At 45.0% G+C, this 16,408-nt stretch overlaps 1 protein-coding gene across 2 annotated transcripts in view; it reads left to right on the top strand.

The window, feature by feature from the left end:
* Positions 1-16,408, top strand: part of LOC311103439 (SH2/SH3 adapter protein NCK1-like) — a 121,055-nt gene that overhangs the window by 102,612 nt on the left and 2,035 nt on the right. For both annotated transcript variants that reach the window (XM_084145006.1, XM_084145007.1), the window contains one exon: positions 15,119-15,882. In XM_084145006.1, the coding sequence (XP_084001132.1) occupies positions 15,119-15,882 (764 nt within the window). The remainder of the gene's footprint in view (positions 1-15,118; positions 15,883-16,408) is intronic.

Below are 16,408 nucleotides of genomic sequence, written 5' to 3'. Positions count from 1 at the left end.
GATAAGAGCGTCTGCTAAATGACGTAAATGTAATGTAAATGGTTAGCTGTTGAAGTGTTAAGGAGTGACAGAGGGACAGTGGTTAGCTGTTGAAGTGTTAAGGAGTGACAGAGGGACAGTGGTTAGCTGTTGAAGTGTTAAGGAGTGACAGAGGGACAGTGGTTAGCTGTTGACGTGTTAAGGAGTGACAGAGGGACAGTGGTTAGCTGTTGAAGTGTTAAGGAGTGACAGAGGGACAGTGGTTAGCTGTTGAAGTGTTAAGGAGTGACAGAGGGACAGTGGTTAGCTGTTGAAGTGTTAAGGAGTGACAGAGGGAATACCTGGGATAGGATAAAGTAATCCTTCTACCCCCCCTTACCCCCCCCACCCAAAAAAAAAACAAACAAAAAAAAAAAACATTGTAAAGTGGTTATCCCACTGGCTATAAGGTGAATGCACCAATTTGTAAGTGGCTCTGGATAAGAGCGTCTGCTAAATGACGTAAATGTAATGTAAATGGTTAGCTGTTGAAGTGTTAAGGAGTGACAGAGGGACAGTGGTTAGCTGTTGAAGTGTTAAGGAGTGACAGAGGGACAGTGGTTAGCCTAACTGGAGAATTAAGGAGAGAGGATTGTTCCACACCTGCACTTTAGACAGGTGGGAGAGTGAGGAGGCATCTTAGGATGTCCAGGGCTAGGAAGAGGAGCAGGGAGAACCACCATCGGAAGACTTCCTGGTCCTCCTCCCTTCATATAGGCTATTCATATTTCTCCCATGACTGGACACCTGATGAGTTTTCCTTGTTCCCATTAATGCTGTTGTTTAGCTACTCTGTTCTGTTTGAAAGTGATTCCACTTCAGCTCAGTGAGAGATTGGGTTATTGCATCACCCCAGACCAACAACACAAACCTCTCTACTGGTCACATGATGAGGGTTCTGCCCACAATGGCTCCACAGATAGAATGCACACACACTCCTCCACAGAACAGCAGTGCTGCTTCTCTATAGCACCAGGAAGTGTTTGCTGTTGTATTAGTGAAGTTCTACCTCTTCCTACAGTGATACCATAATGAATGTGTTGAGGTATTAGTAAACGTTAGTTCTACCTCTTCCTACAGTGATACCATAATGAATGTGTTGAGGTATTAGTAAACGTTAGTTCTACCTCTTCCTACAGTGATACCATAATGAATGTGTTGAGGTATTAGTAAACGTTAGTTCTACCTCTTCCTACAGTGATACCATAATGAATGTGTTGAGGTATTAGTAAACGTTAGTTGTACCTCTTCCTACAGTGATACCATAATGAATGTGTTGAGGTATTAGTAAACGTTAGTTGTACCTCTTCCTACAGTGATACCATAATGAATGTGTTGAGGTATTAGTAAACGTTAGTTCTACCTCTTCCTACAGTGATACCATAATGAATGTGTTGAGGTATTAGTAAACGTTAGTTCTACCTCTTCCTACAGTGATACCATAATGAATGTGTTGAGGTATTAGTAAACGTTAGTTCTACCTCTTCCTACAGTGATACCATAATGAATGTGTTGAGGTATTAGTAAACGTTAGTTCTACCTCTTCCTACAGTGATACCATAATGAATGTGTTGAGGTATTAGTAAACGTTAGTTCTACCTCTTCCTACAGTGATACCATAATGAATGTGTTGAGGTATTAGTAAACGTTAGTTCTACCTCTTCCTACAGTGATACCATAATGAATGTGTTGAGGTATTAGTAAACGTTAGTTCTACCTCTTCCTACAGTGATACCATAATGAATGTGTTGAGGTATTAGTAAACGTTAGTTCTACCTCTTCCTACAGTGATACCATAATGAATGTGTTGAGGTATTAGTAAACGTTAGTTCTACCTCTTCCTACAGTGATACCATAATGAATGTGTTGAGGTATTAGTAAACGTTAGTTCTACCTCTTCCTACAGTGATACCATAATGAATGTGTTGAGGTATTAGTAAACATTTACATTACATTTACATTTACATTTTAGTCATTTAGCAGACGCTCTTAACCAGAGCGACTTACAGGAGCAATTAGGGTTAAGTGCCTTGCTCAAGGGCACATTAACGTCATTTAGCAGACGCTCTTAGCCAGAGCGACTCACAAATTGGTGCGTTCACCCTATAGCCAGTGGGATAACCACTTTACAATTTGGGGGGGGGGGGGGGGGGGTTAGAAGGAATACTTTATCCTATCCCAGGTATTCCTTAAAGAGGTGGGGTTTCAAATGTCTCCGGAAGGTGGTGAGTGACTCCGCTGTCCTGGCGTCGTGAGGGAGCTTGTTCCACCATTGGGGTGCCAGAGCAGCGAACAGTTTTGACTGGGCTGAGCGGGAGCTGTGCTTCCGCAGAGGAAGGGGAGCCAGCAGGCCAGAGGTGGATGAACGCAATGTCCTCGTTTGGGTGTAGGGACTGATCAGAGCCTGAAGGTACAGAGGTGCCGTTCCCCTCACTGCTCCATAGGCAAGCACCATGGTCTTGTAGCGGATGCGAGCTTCAACTGGAAGCCAGTGGAGTGTGCGGAGGAGGGGGGTGACGTGAGAGAACTTGGGAAGGTTGAACACCAGACGGGCTGCGGCATTCTGGATGAGTTGTAGGGGTTTAATGGCACAGGCAGGGAGCCCAGCCAACAGCGAGTTGCAGTAGTCCAGACGGGAGATGACAAGTGCCTGGACCAGGACCTGCGCCGCTTCCTGTGTAAGGCAGGGTCGCACTCTCCGAATGTTGTAGAGCATGAACCTGCAGGAGCGGGTCACCGCCTTGATGTTGGCGGAGAACGACAGGGTGTTGTCCAGGGTCACGCCTAGGCTCTTCGCACTCTGGGAGGAGGACACAGCGGAGTTGTCAACCGTGATGGCGAGATCATGGAACGGGCAGTCCTTCCCCGGGAGGAAGAGCAGCTCCGTCTTGCCAGGGTTCAGCTTGAGGTGGTGATCCGTCATCCATACTGATATGTCTGCCAGACATGCAGAGATGCGATTCGCCACCTGGTTATCAGAAGGGGGAAAGGAGAAGATTAGTTGTGTATCGTCAGCGTAGCAATGATAGGAGAGACCATGTGAGGATATGACAGAGCCAAGTGACTTGGTGTATAGGGAGAAAAGGAGAGGGCCCAGAACCGATCCCTGGGGGACACCAGTGGTGAGAGCACGTGGTGCGGAGACAGCTTCCCGCCACGCCACTTGGTAGGAGCGACCGGTCAGGTAGGACGCAATCCAGGAGTGAGCCGCGCCGGAGATGCCCATCTCGGAGAGGGTGGAGAGGAGGATCTGATGGTTCACAGTATCGAAGGCAGCAGACAGGTCTAGAAGGACAAGAGCAGAGGAGGGAGAGTTAGCTTTAGCAGTGCGGAGAGTCTCCGTGACACAGAGAAGAGCAGTCTCAGTTGAATGACCAGTCCTGAAACCTGATTGGTTTGGATCAAGAAGGTCATTCTGAGAGAGATAGCAAGAGAGTTGGCTAAAGACGGCACGCTCAATAGTTTTGGAAAGAAAAGAAAGAAGGGATACTGGTCTGTAGTTGTTGACATCAGTGGGGTCGAGTGTTGGTTTTTTGAGGAGGGGAGCAACTCTCGCTCTCTTGAAGACGGAAGGGACATGGCCAGCGGTCAAGGATGAGTTGATCAGCGAGGTGAGGTAGGGGAGAAGGTCACCGGAGATGGTCTGGAGAAGGGAGGAGGGGATGGGGTCAAGCGGGCAGGTTGTTGGGCGGCCTGCAGTCACAAGTCGCAGGATTTTATCTGGAGAGAGAGGGGAGAAAGAGGTCAAAGCATAGGGTAGGGCAGTGTGAGCAGGACCAGCAGTGTTATTAGACTTAACAAACGAGGATCGGATGTCGTCAACCTTCTTTTCAAAGTGGTTGACGAAGTCATCCACAGAGAGAGAGGAGGGGGGGGGGAGGATTCAGGAGGGAGGAAAATGTGGCAAAGAGCTTCCTAGGGTTAGAGGCAGATGCTTGGAATTTAGAGTGGTAGAAGGTGGCCTTAGCAGCAGAAACAGATGAAGAAAATGTAGAGAGGAGGGAGTGAAAAGATGCCAGGTCGGTAGGGAGTTTAGTTTTCTTCCATTTCCTCTCCGCTGCCCGGAGCTCTGTTCTGTGAGCTCGCAGTGAGTCATCAAGCCACGGAGCTGGGGGGGAGGACCGAGCCGGCCGGGAGGATAGGGGACACAGAGAGTCAAAGGATGCAGAAAGGGAGGAGAGGAGGGTTGAGGAGGCAGAATCAGGAGATTGGAGGGAGAAGGATTGAGCAGAGGGAAGAGATGATAGGATGGAAGAGGAGAGAGTAGTGGGAGAGAGAGAGCGAAGGTTGCGGCGGCGCATTACCATCTGTGTAGGGGCAGAGTGAGTAGTGTGGGAGGAGAGCGAGAGAGAAAAGGAAACAAAGTAGTGGTCGGAGACTTGGAGGGGAGTTGCAGTGAGATTAGTAGAGGAGCAGCATCTAGTGAAGATGAGGTCAAGCGTATTGCCTGCCTTGTGAGTAGGGGGGGACGGTGAGAGGGTGAGGTCAAAAGAGGAGAGGAGTGGAAAGAAGGAGGCAGAGAGAAATGAGTCAAACGTGGACATAGGGAGGTTGAAATCCCCCAAAACTGTGAGGGGTGAGCCATCCTCAGGAAAGGAACTTATCAAGGGGTCAAGCTCGTTGATGAACTCTCCAAGGGAACCTGGAGGGCGATAGATGACAAGGATATTAAGCTTAAATGGGTTAGTGACTGTGACAGCATGGAATTCAAATGAGGAGATAGACAGATGGGTTAGGGGAAAAATTGAGAATGTCCACTTGGGAGAGATGAGGATTCCTGTACCACCACCCCTCTGACCAGATGCTCTCGGGGTATGCGAGAACACATGGTCAGACGAGGAGAGAGCAGTAGGAGTAGCCGTGTTTTCAGTGGTGATCCATGTTTCCGTCAGCGCCAGGAAGTCGAGGGACTGGAGGTTGGCATAGGCTGGGATGAAGTCAGCTTTGTTGGCAGCAGAACGGCAGTTCCAGAGGCTGCCTGCGACCTGGAACTCCAGGTGAGGGGTGCGAGCAGGGACCACCAGGTTGGAGAGGCAGCAGCCGCGCGGTGTTGTGCGTTGTTTGTGTAGCCTGTACAGAGACGAGAGAACAGGGATAGGCAGAGGCATAGTTGACAGGCTGTAGCAAATGGCTACAAAAATGCAGAGGAGATCGGAATGAAATGAGCTAAGCATCTGGGAGAGGAGAGAGGGGGGCCTCCCTCACCAAAAACTTCTACCTCAGAAACTAAAATTGTTTCACTGAACAGTTGTTCAATGTTTAAAGGAATAAACTCAAACCCACTTTATTCAGCTAGCCAACTATGACACCATAGCTGACTAGCATGCTAGCATCCAATAACACACAGTTTAACACACAGTTAAGCACCAATACTCACAACAAACCACCAATAGTGTGTTAACTAGCTAACCAGCATGCCAGCATCCAGTAACACACAGCCAAGCACAAACACTTGGTCACAGCAAACCACCAATAGTGTGATAACACACTAAACAGATCATTCGTGTCTGTGTCAAGTTCCTTTCATGACGCAGCAATGATTCAACATTGGCTAGCTAGGACAAGTATATTGTAATTAGCTACTACCGCACCGTTCGCTAGTCGTGCTGGGTAGCTAGCAATGGCCACTGTGTTGGCTTTGTTTGAAGAACGGCTAGCTAGCTAGCTTCGTGCTACACCCGGCACACAATGGCCACTGTGTTGGCTTTGTTTGAAGAACGGCTAGCTAGCTAGCTTCGTGCTACACCCGGCACACAATGGCTACTGTGTTGACTCTGACTCTGTTCGAAAAAACGGCTAATTAGCTCGCTTCGTGCTACAGCCGGCACGGCGGAAGACACTGCCAAGACACAGTAGCTACCCACGATACCTAGCTATGACGCCGTAGCTAACTAGCAAGCTAGCATCCATTAACACACAATTAGCACCAATACTTGGTTACAACAAACTGCCAAGAGTGTGTTAGCACACTAAACAGATGATTCATGTCCGTGTCTAGTTCCTTACATAACGCAGAACGCAGCAAAAATTAAACGTTGGCTAGAAGCACATTTAACAGTGGGAACAGCTAATCGTTACCAGTAGCTACCCGCTAGCTAGCTAGCCTCGTGCTTCGATACTAACCTACAATAAACTACGGAAACCTACAACAACAACAATACTAACCTATAATAAATACAATACCTAACTACAACTAACTACCAACCTACGATCTAATGCATGGTTAAGCTATACTCAACACCAAATGAGAAGTTTGCTTACCTCCAGCTACGCTTACCTCCAGCTTTGCTTACCTCCAGCTAACGCAGAACACAGCAAAAATTAAACGTTGGCTAGAAGCACATTTAACAGTGGGAACAGCTAATCGTTACCAGTGGCTACCCGCTAGCTAGCTAGCCTCGTGCTTCGATACTAACCTACAATAACCTACAATAACAACAATACTAATCTATAATAAATACAATACCTAACTACAACTAACTACCAACCTACGATCTAATGCATGGTTAAGCTATACTCAACACCAAATAAGCATGAGTCCTTCATTCTCCTATTATGAAAGGTCCACTGCATGGAAGGTGAGTGGTGGACCCGTCAGACTTACGGGTCCACCACTCACCTTCCATGCAGTGGAAGAGTTCTACCTCTTCCTACAGTGATACCATAATGAATGTGTTGAGGTATTAGTAAACGTTAGTTCTACCTCTTCCTACAGTGATACCATAATGAATGTGTTGAGGTATTAGTAAACGTTAGTTCTACCTCTTCCTACAGTGATACCATAATGAATGTGTTGAGGTATTAGTAAACGTTAGTTCTACCTCTTCCTACAGTGATACCATAATGAATGTGTTGAGGTATTAGTAAACGTTAGTTCTACCTCTTCCTACAGTGATACCATAATGAATGTGTTGAGGTATTAGTAAACGTTAGTTCTACCTCTTCCTACAGTGATACCATAATGAATGTGTTGAGGTATTAGTAAACGTTAGTTCTACCTCTTCCTACAGTGATACCATAATGAATGTGTTGAGGTATTAGTAAACGTTAGTTCTACCTCTTCCTACAGTGATACCATAATGAATGTGTTGAGGTATTAGTAAACGTTAGTTCTACCTCTTCCTACAGTGATACCATAATGAATGTGTTGAGGTATTAGTAAACGTTAGTTCTACCTCTTCCTACAGTGATACCATAATGAATGTGTTGAGGTATTAGTAAACGTTAGTTCTACCTCTTCCTACAGTGATACCATAATGAATGTGTTGAGGTATTAGTAAACGTTAGTTCTACCTCTTCCTACAGTGATACCATAATGAATGTGTTGAGGTATTAGTAAACGTTAGTTCTACCTCTTCCTACAGTGATACCATAATGAATGTGTTGAGGTATTAGTAAACGTTAGTTCTACCTCTTCCTACAGTGATACCATAATGAATGTGTTGAGGTATTAGTAAACGTTAGTTCTACCTCTTCCTACAGTGATACCATAATGAATGTGTTGAGGTATTAGTAAACGTTAGTTCTACCTCTTCCTACAGTGATACCATAATGAATGTGTTGAGGTATTAGTAAACGTTAGTTCTACCTCTTCCTACAGTGATACCATAATGAATGTGTTGAGGTATTAGTAAACGTTAGTTCTACCTCTTCCTACAGTGATACCATAATGAATGTGTTGAGGTATTAGTAAACGTTAGTTCTACCTCTTCCTACAGTGATACCATAATGAATGTGTTGAGGTATTAGTAAACGTTAGTTCTACCTCTTCCTACAGTGATACCATAATGAATGTGTTGAGGTATTAGTAAACGTTAGTTCTACCTCTTCCTACAGTGATACCATAATGAATGTGTTGAGGTATTAGTAAACGTTAGTTCTACCTCTTCCTACAGTGATACCATAATGAATGTGTTGAGGTATTAGTAAACGTTAGTTCTACCTCTTCCTACAGTGATACCATAATGAATGTGTTGAGGTATTAGTAAACGTTAGTTCTACCTCTTCCTACAGTGATACCATAATGAATGTGTTGAGGTATTTCAGTTCCAGTTTAGCTTCTGTGATTCATGAACATGTTTGAAGGTAAACAGAACTTGTGTGTCTGTGTTGGAATGGTTTAGAGAGCCTTGTAGAGTACAATGCATCAGGGCTGTCCCCGATATGTGTTGACCCAAAAGTCACCTGTTCTTTCGACCAATCGATTGGTAGAAATGTTAAAATTTGTATTTTTCCATATATAGACACATCCTATGTCTTTTAATCAAATCAACTATATGCACTGAGGTTGTCTGAGGCCTTAAGCAAACTGTTTGATAAAAATAATTAAGACACACATGACTAGAGGGTGTCCGACCGCAATTGATTTGATTGTGCTCAGACTTGCTGCGCTGTTAAAAAAAACACTACAGCGAGTTACTGTGTGACTAGCGCCCGTTGTCTCCTCCATGCTGCAGCGACCACCACAGAACTTCAACAACGTTTATGGCGCTGTCCGTGTTGCAGCATAATTACAGCCATTTCTGACTGAAAAGTTATGTTACTGAAATCCCTCGTGTGTTTAGGAAAAACATTCCCTCAACCCTTTGCTCTCTTTACGTGACACGTGTATGCATGCGCATGCACGTGACCAATAGGGCCTGACCACATCATAATCACATCCATTTATTGGTAATAACAAACTCCGAACACATGTGACAGCAACATGGATGCAGAGGACGTGACGAATAAATTCAAAATGGGGGAATGTTTACTGGTTGCTCAGGAGGTAAAGGGGAATGTTTACTGGTTGCTCAGGAGGTAAAGGAGAATGTTTACTGGTTGCTCAGGAGGTAAAGGGGAATGTTTACTGGTCGCTCAGGAGGTAAAGGGGAATGTTTACTGGTTGCTCAGGAGGTAAAGGGGAATGTTTACTGGTTGCTCAGGAGGTAAAGGGGAATGTTTACTGGTTGCTCAGGAGGTAAAGGGGAAGTCAGATGTGTGGAATAAATGTGACTAGTTTTGGAAAATACTTGAGACCAAGAAAAAGAAGGTAAGGAGCGCTGCTGCATCTTAATATAATTTTTCTGACCTTTTGGAACAATGCAAACGACACTAAATATATCATAAGCGTACCAGAGAGTCCGTTGTAATGTTTTTTTTTGTAAAGCCTTTATTACAGCAAAGACTAAAAACAGTCGCATTCATTAGCGAATGCAATTTCCTAAATGGAACAGTTTATTTATCGTTTACGCTAATTATTCAAGGGTCGCTTGATTTTATTTTAAAACAAAAATGCTTGATTGCATTTCAAATCGTGAATGACTCATATGCTGTGTGATGACATGAACTAATTAATAATTGATTGATACAGTAGCCTATATAAGCCTATGTGGTCCTCTTGTAGCTCAACTGGTAGAGCATGGTGCTTGTAACGCCAGGGTAGTGGGTTCGATCCCCGGGACCACCCATACGTAAAAATGTATGCACACATGACTGTAAGTCGCTTTGGATAAAAGCGTCTGCTAAATGGCTTATTATTATTATTATTATTATTATTATTATTATTATTATATAAGTATTGAAATATAGGCCTAAGTAACTTATGGTATTAGGACTAAAAGGACTGTAGGATGTCAGGCCTACAGCTCGATGGTGGTTATACAAGGCTGCTACACAAAGCCTATTAATGATAACAACATTACTTATTATTATAATGATGATCCTAATAACAATAACAAGGAGATCAAGAAATGTGGACAATTTGGAAGAGTGTAAATAACAGTAAATGAGTTATAGGTAATACCAGAGAGGCTGTTCTAACGGAACAAAGCCTTTATTACAGCGTAGCAAAGATTACAAATAGCACCATTTGTAAAATTGTTAATCCGACGTGTTGTGGTTGCCAAGCCTCACGGAATCAGTAGGCTATTAAACAAAACACTCAAACAGAAGCAGGATCTGTCTTATTTTTGTAGATATACAGTACCAGTCAAAAGTGTGGACACACCTACTCATTCAAGGGTTTTTCTTAATTTTTTACTATTTTCTACATTGTAAAATAATAGTGAAGACATCAAAACTATGAAATAACACATATGGAATCATGTAGTAACCAAAAAAGTGTTAAACAAATCAAAATATATTTGAGATTCTTCAAATAGCCACCCTTTGCCTTGATGACAGCTTTGCACACTCTTGGCATTCTCTCAACCAGCTTCATGAGATAGTCACCTGGAATGCATATCAATTAACAGGTGTGCCTTCTTAAAAGTTAATTTGTGGAATATCTTTCCTTCTTAATGCGTTTGAGCCAATCAGTTGTGTTGTGACAAGGTAGGGGTGGTATACAGAAGATAGCCCTATTTGGTAAAAGACCAAGTGCATATTATGACAAGAACAGCTCAAATAAGCAAAGAGAAATGACAGTGCATCATTACTTTAAGACATGAAGGTCAGTCAATACGGAACATTTCAAGAACTTTGAAAGTTTCTTCAAGTGCAGTCGCAAAAACCATCCAGCGCTATGAGGAAACTGGCTCTCATGAGTACCGCCACAGGAAAGGAAGACCCAGAGTTTCCTCTGCTGCAGAGGATAAGTTCATTAGAGTTACCAGCCTCAGAAAGCCCAAATAAATGCTTCACAGAGTTCAAGTAATAGACACATCTCAACATCAACTGTTCAGAGGGGACTGTGTGAATCAGGCCTTCATGGTCGAATTGCTGCAAAGAAACCACTACTAAAGGACACCAATAAGAAGAAGAGACCTGCTTGGGCCAAGAAACACGAGCAATGGACATTAGACCGGTGGAAATGTGTCCTTTGTCTGGAGTCCAAATTGGAGATTATTGGTTCCAAACGCCTTGGCTTTGTGAGACGCGGTGTGGGTGAACGGATGAGCTCTGCATATGTATTTCCCACCGTAAAGCATTGAGGTGGTGTTATGTTGTGGGAGTGCTTTGCTGGTGACACTGTCTGTGATTTATTTAGAATTCAAGGCACACTTAACCAGCATGGCTACCACAGCATTCTGCAGCGATATGCCATCCCATCTGGTTTGGGCTTAGTGGGACTATCATTTGTTTTTAAACAGGACATTTACCCAACACCTCCAGGCTGTGTAAGGGCTATTTTACCAAGAAGGAGAGTGATGGAGTGCTGCATCAGATGACCTGGCCTCCACATTCCCCCGACCTCCACCCAATTGAGATGGTTTAGGATGAGTCGGACCGCAGAGTGAAGGAAAAGCAGCCAACAAGTGCTCAGCATATGTGGGAACTCCTTCAAGACTGTTGGAAAAGCATTCCAGGTGAAGCTGGTTGAGAGAATGCCAAGTGTGTGCAAAGCTGTCAAGGCAAAGGGTGGCTACTTTGAAGAATATAAAATATATTTGGATTTATTTGACACTTTTTTGGTTGCTACATGATTCCATATGTGTTCATAGTTTTGATGTCTTCACTATTATTCTACAATGTAGAAAATAGTAAACATAAAGAAAAACTCTGGAATGAGTAGGTGTGTCCAAACTTTTGACTGTTACTGTATGTGGATGATTTATAAATCCAGGCCCATTTAACAGTTAGGTTATTGATTATAGACCTAATTAAGGTTAGGTTATTGATTATAGACCTAATTAAGGTTAGGTTATTGATTATAGACCTAATTAAGTTGGGGTTTCTGTTTTTTCTCAATTTTCTTAGACAATTAAGGCAAGGGCTGTTTTCTCATCTCCTAACTCTGCTGCTGGTTCCGCCACATTGTCCTCAACTCCAATATGCTGGTTAACTTTGCTATTATGCACATAGCAACATGGTCTAGGAATAGACGCCAATTCAACAGCTCTCTGATGTTTCAGAACCGTGGACAAGGGACCGCTATCCAACGCCGGAGAAAGCGCATTTGTTATAAAATAGTATTATTTTTATTATTGTTGCACCATTTGTTCTTACGTAATGTAACCATGTACAATTGCAGTAGCACGTCTTTATTGATGGCCATCCCCACAGCCTCCACAATGGACAGGTGCCAATCAGAACGGTATCTTGTACACCAGGACTTTTTTTTTTTCTGTGTGCAACTGCTAAAGAAATCTCGGTCGACCGACAGCCTATTGACCAAACAATGGACCGGTCTGCAAAATGGGGTCAGCCCTAGTGGCTGTAAAAGGCTGTATGGTGTCTATGTTGGAGTGGTTTAGAGATCCTGGCTCAGTGGTCGCTCTGACGAAGGCTGTGAGGCCGATGTGTAAGCTACGTTTAAGTGATACTGGCAAGCACAATGTGCAAGATTTTCCTGATCTATCGCAAGCCTGCCACAGCCCCGTACATTGGTGATATTGTTGGTTCCTGAGATCAGTTGGGTACTTTGAATGAATGTAACCCTTTTAGATCAGGTCAGGACAGGCTGGCTTCTCATCTTAGACAACCAGGCTGAAACTTGACTACTCCTATCTAGCAGCACAGCCCTGAACTGACGAGCTCAGACACGTTGAAATCACGACAGACACACATGCACCCACACGCACACAAGATGCCCTAGATACCAACTCTTATCTTCCTCCAGTGTCACTCCAGAGGATGCAAACTACCATTGACCGCCATAACTACCTGATATTACCGGGGGTGTGGGTGGGTTGGTGTGGGACACCAGCTAGCCAGGCAAACGCAGTGATCAGTCTCTGCCTCCATGCTGTTTTAATGCAAAGTGGTTGTTTTGAATAGTGGAGGAAGAGCCAATTCCCTTGATGCCCAGTGTGATAACACTACTGTCACCTCGGTGTTAGAAAAGTAGTTCTATATCAAAAACCAAAAATGGTTATCACTTTCTCCATGTATGGTCCCCTAAAGGTTCCACATAGAACCCCAATGAAACGAAACAGGGTACATTGAGGTTATATATAGAATATGTAAGGGTGCCATATATGAAGCAAGCTTTTATTTTTTTTCTAAGAGTGTAGTAAGGCCTTTATAGAGGGTTAGAGTCAGTTAGATACTGAGGTGTTGAGTTGACTTTTGACCTTTAGTTGTGAGTTAACAGGGTCTAACAGGTAGAGGAGACAGGGTCTAACAGGTAGAGGAGACAGGGTCTAACAGGTAGAGGAGACAGGGTCTAACAGGTAGAGGAGACGGGGTCTAACAGGTAGAGGAGACGGGGTCTAACAGGTAGAGGAGACAGGGTCTAACAGGTAGAGGAGACGGGGTCTAACAGGTAGAGGAGACGGGGTCTAACAGGTTGAGGAGACGGGGTCTAACAGGTTGAGGAGACGGGGTCTAACAGGTAGAGGAGACGGGGTCTAACAGGTAGAGGAGACGGGGTCTAACAGGTAGAGGAGACGGGGTCTAACAGGTAGAGGAGACGGGGTCTAACAGGTAGAGGAGACGGGGTCTAACAGGTTGAGGAGACGGGGTCTAACAGGTAGAGGAGACGGGGTCTAACAGGTAGAGGAGACGGGGTCTAACAGGTAGAGGAGACAGTTGTTGTTGTTGTTTTTCTCTTCCCACTGTGTTGTGGCTCTCTCCATGTGGAGTCTGATGCTGTCTAATGATGGGGTCTACCTGCCTGGCCTTAGTTCTGCTGGCTCATCAAACTACCATGGGACTCTGGCTGGCTGGCTGGCTGGCACAACAACAGCCTGAAGGGGTAATCTAGATTGAGGCCCAAATAGCACCCTACTACCTATTGGCTCTGGTCTAAAGTAGTGCACTATATAGGGAATAGGGTGCCATTCTCTGGTCTAAAGTAGTGCACTATATAGAGAATAGGGCTGTGGAAGGAGACAAGTTGGCTGGATCCCGCTACGCCCACCGTCGAACCATCAAACAGGAAAAGCGTCAATACTGGACCAAGATCGAATCCTGCTACACCGGCTCTGACGCTCTTCGGATGTGGCAAGGCTTGCAAACTATCACGGAATACAAAGGGAAACCCAGCCACGAGCTGCCCAGTGATGTGAGCCTACCAGACGAGCCAAATGCCTTCTATGCTTGCTTCGAGGCAAGCAACACTAAACCATGCATGAGAGCACCAGCTGTTCCGGACGAGTGTGTGATCACGCTCTCCGTAGCCGATGTGAGTAAGACCTTTAAACAGGTTAACATTCACAAGACCGGTTTACCAGGACGCGTACTCTGAGCATGCGCTGACCAGCTGGCATCTGTCTTCACTGACATTTCCAACGTCTCCCTGACCCAATCTGTAATACATACATGTTTCAAGCAGACCATGATAGTCTCTGGCTCACATTAACACCATCATCCCAGACACCCTGGACCCACTCCATTTCACATACCGCCCCAACAGATCCACAGATGACGCAATCTCTGTTGCACTCCACGCTGCCCTTTCTAACCTGGACAAAAGGAACACCTATATGAGAATTCTGTTCATTGACTACAGCTCAGAATTCAACACCATAGTGCCCTCCCAAGCTCATCACTAAGCTAAGGACCCTGGGACTAAACATCTCCCTCTGCAAATGGATCCTGGACTTCCTGACTGGCCGCCCCCAAGTGCTGAGATTATCTTGACTGGCTGCATCATCTCTACACCAGGCAGTGTCAGAGGAAGGCCCTAAAAATTGTCAGACTCCAGCCACCCAAGTCTTAGACTGAAAGAAAATCGTGCCATCTGGTTTGTGTTATATAAGACATTTGAAATAATTTATACTTTTACTTTTGATACTTAAGTATATTTGAGCAATTACATTTACTTTTGATACTTAAGTATATTTAAAACCAAATACTTTTAGACTTTTACTCAAGTAGTATTTTACTGGGTGACTTTCACTTTTACTTGGTTTTCTATTAAGGTATCTTTACTTTTACCCAATTGTACTTTTTCCACCACTGCTGGTGATGATGGTAGTAGGTTACTACTGTGGTCATGTGTCGCTCCCTTGGTAGAGTTTGATTCACGCATAACTGTAAGTCACATAGGATGATGATGAAAGTGTCTGCTGAATGGTATATATTATTTATGATTATATTACCTATGATCACACACACAAGTTTCACCCTTTATAAGATTTCATGGTGCATCTCTCCCTGTCCTAACAAACCATAATATAAATGTCTGAATACCCTCTCAGTAACCATGACAACCTCTCCTCGTGTTTCCCGACAGGCATTGGGAAGGTGAAACGGAAAACGGGGACGCGTGACGCTGCCTCCAACGCCGACGCCGACATGTACTCCGACAACGGCGAGCGCCTGTACGACCTCAACCTGCCGGCGCTCGTCAAGTTCAGCTACACCGCCGAGCGGGAGGACGAGCTCTCATTGGTCAAGGGCACGCATGTCATCGTCATGGAGAAGTGTAGCGACGGCTGGTGGCGTGGGGGGTACCAGGGGCGTTCCGGGTGGTTCCCTTCCAACTACGTAACGGAGGACGCAGATGGGACAGCGTGGGGAGGAGGGGGTGAAAGTTTGGGGGACCCAGTAGGGTCGCTGACGGCGAAGCTAGCAGCAGTGATTCACAGTGCGTCTAACGGGAACCGGGTACTCCACACGGTGCAGGCGCTGTACCCCTTCAGCTCGGGGAACGACGAGGAGCTGAACTTTGAGAAGGGAGAGGTGATGGAGGTGGTAGAGAAACCAGACAACGACCCTGAGTGGTGGAAGTGTCGTAAAGCAGACGGGCAGCTGGGACTAGTGCCTAAGAACTACGTCACTGTGCTGCCTCCCCAGCAGGACTCCACTACCCAGAATGCCTCACCGGGCCCCGCGGGCCCGCCCACGCCTGACTGTGACTACATCTCTCCAGCCACGGTGGGGCGGTTTGCGGGGAAGCAGTGGTACTATGGCAAGGTGACGCGTCATCAGGCAGAGGTGGCTCTCAACCAGAGAGCAGAGGAGGGAGACTTCCTCATCAGAGACTCTGAGTCATCGGTGAGTGGTGACCTTCATATACAGTTGAAGTTTACAAATATCTTAGCCAAATACATTTAAACTCAGTTTTTCACAATTCCTGACATTTAATCATAGTAAAAATTCCCTGTTTTTAGGTTTATAAAAAATAAATAACTGAAATATGACATTTACATTTACAAGTATTCAGACCCTTTACTCAGTACTGTGTTGAAATACCTTTGGCAGTGATTACAGCCTTGAGTCTTCTTGGGTATGACGCTACAAGCTTGGCACACCTGTATTCGGGGAGTTTCTCCCATTCTTCTCTGCAGATCTTCTCAAGCTCTGTCAGGTTGGATGGGGAGTGTTGCTGCACAGCTATTTTCAGGTCTCTCCAGAGATGTTCGATCGGGTTCAAGTCCGGGCTCTGGCTGGGCCATTCAAAGACATTCAGAGACTTGTCCCGAAACCACTTCCGCGTTGTCTTGGCTGTTTGCTTAGGGTCGTTGTCCTGTTGGAAGGTGAACCTTCGCCCCAGTTTGAGGTCCTGAGTGCTCTGGAGCAG

Source organism: Coregonus lavaretus, assembly GCF_964263955.1.
Source record: "Coregonus lavaretus genome assembly, chromosome: 2".
NCBI classification, from domain to species: domain Eukaryota; kingdom Metazoa; phylum Chordata; class Actinopteri; order Salmoniformes; family Salmonidae; genus Coregonus; species Coregonus lavaretus.
This window is presented reverse-complemented; position numbering and strand designations above follow the sequence as displayed.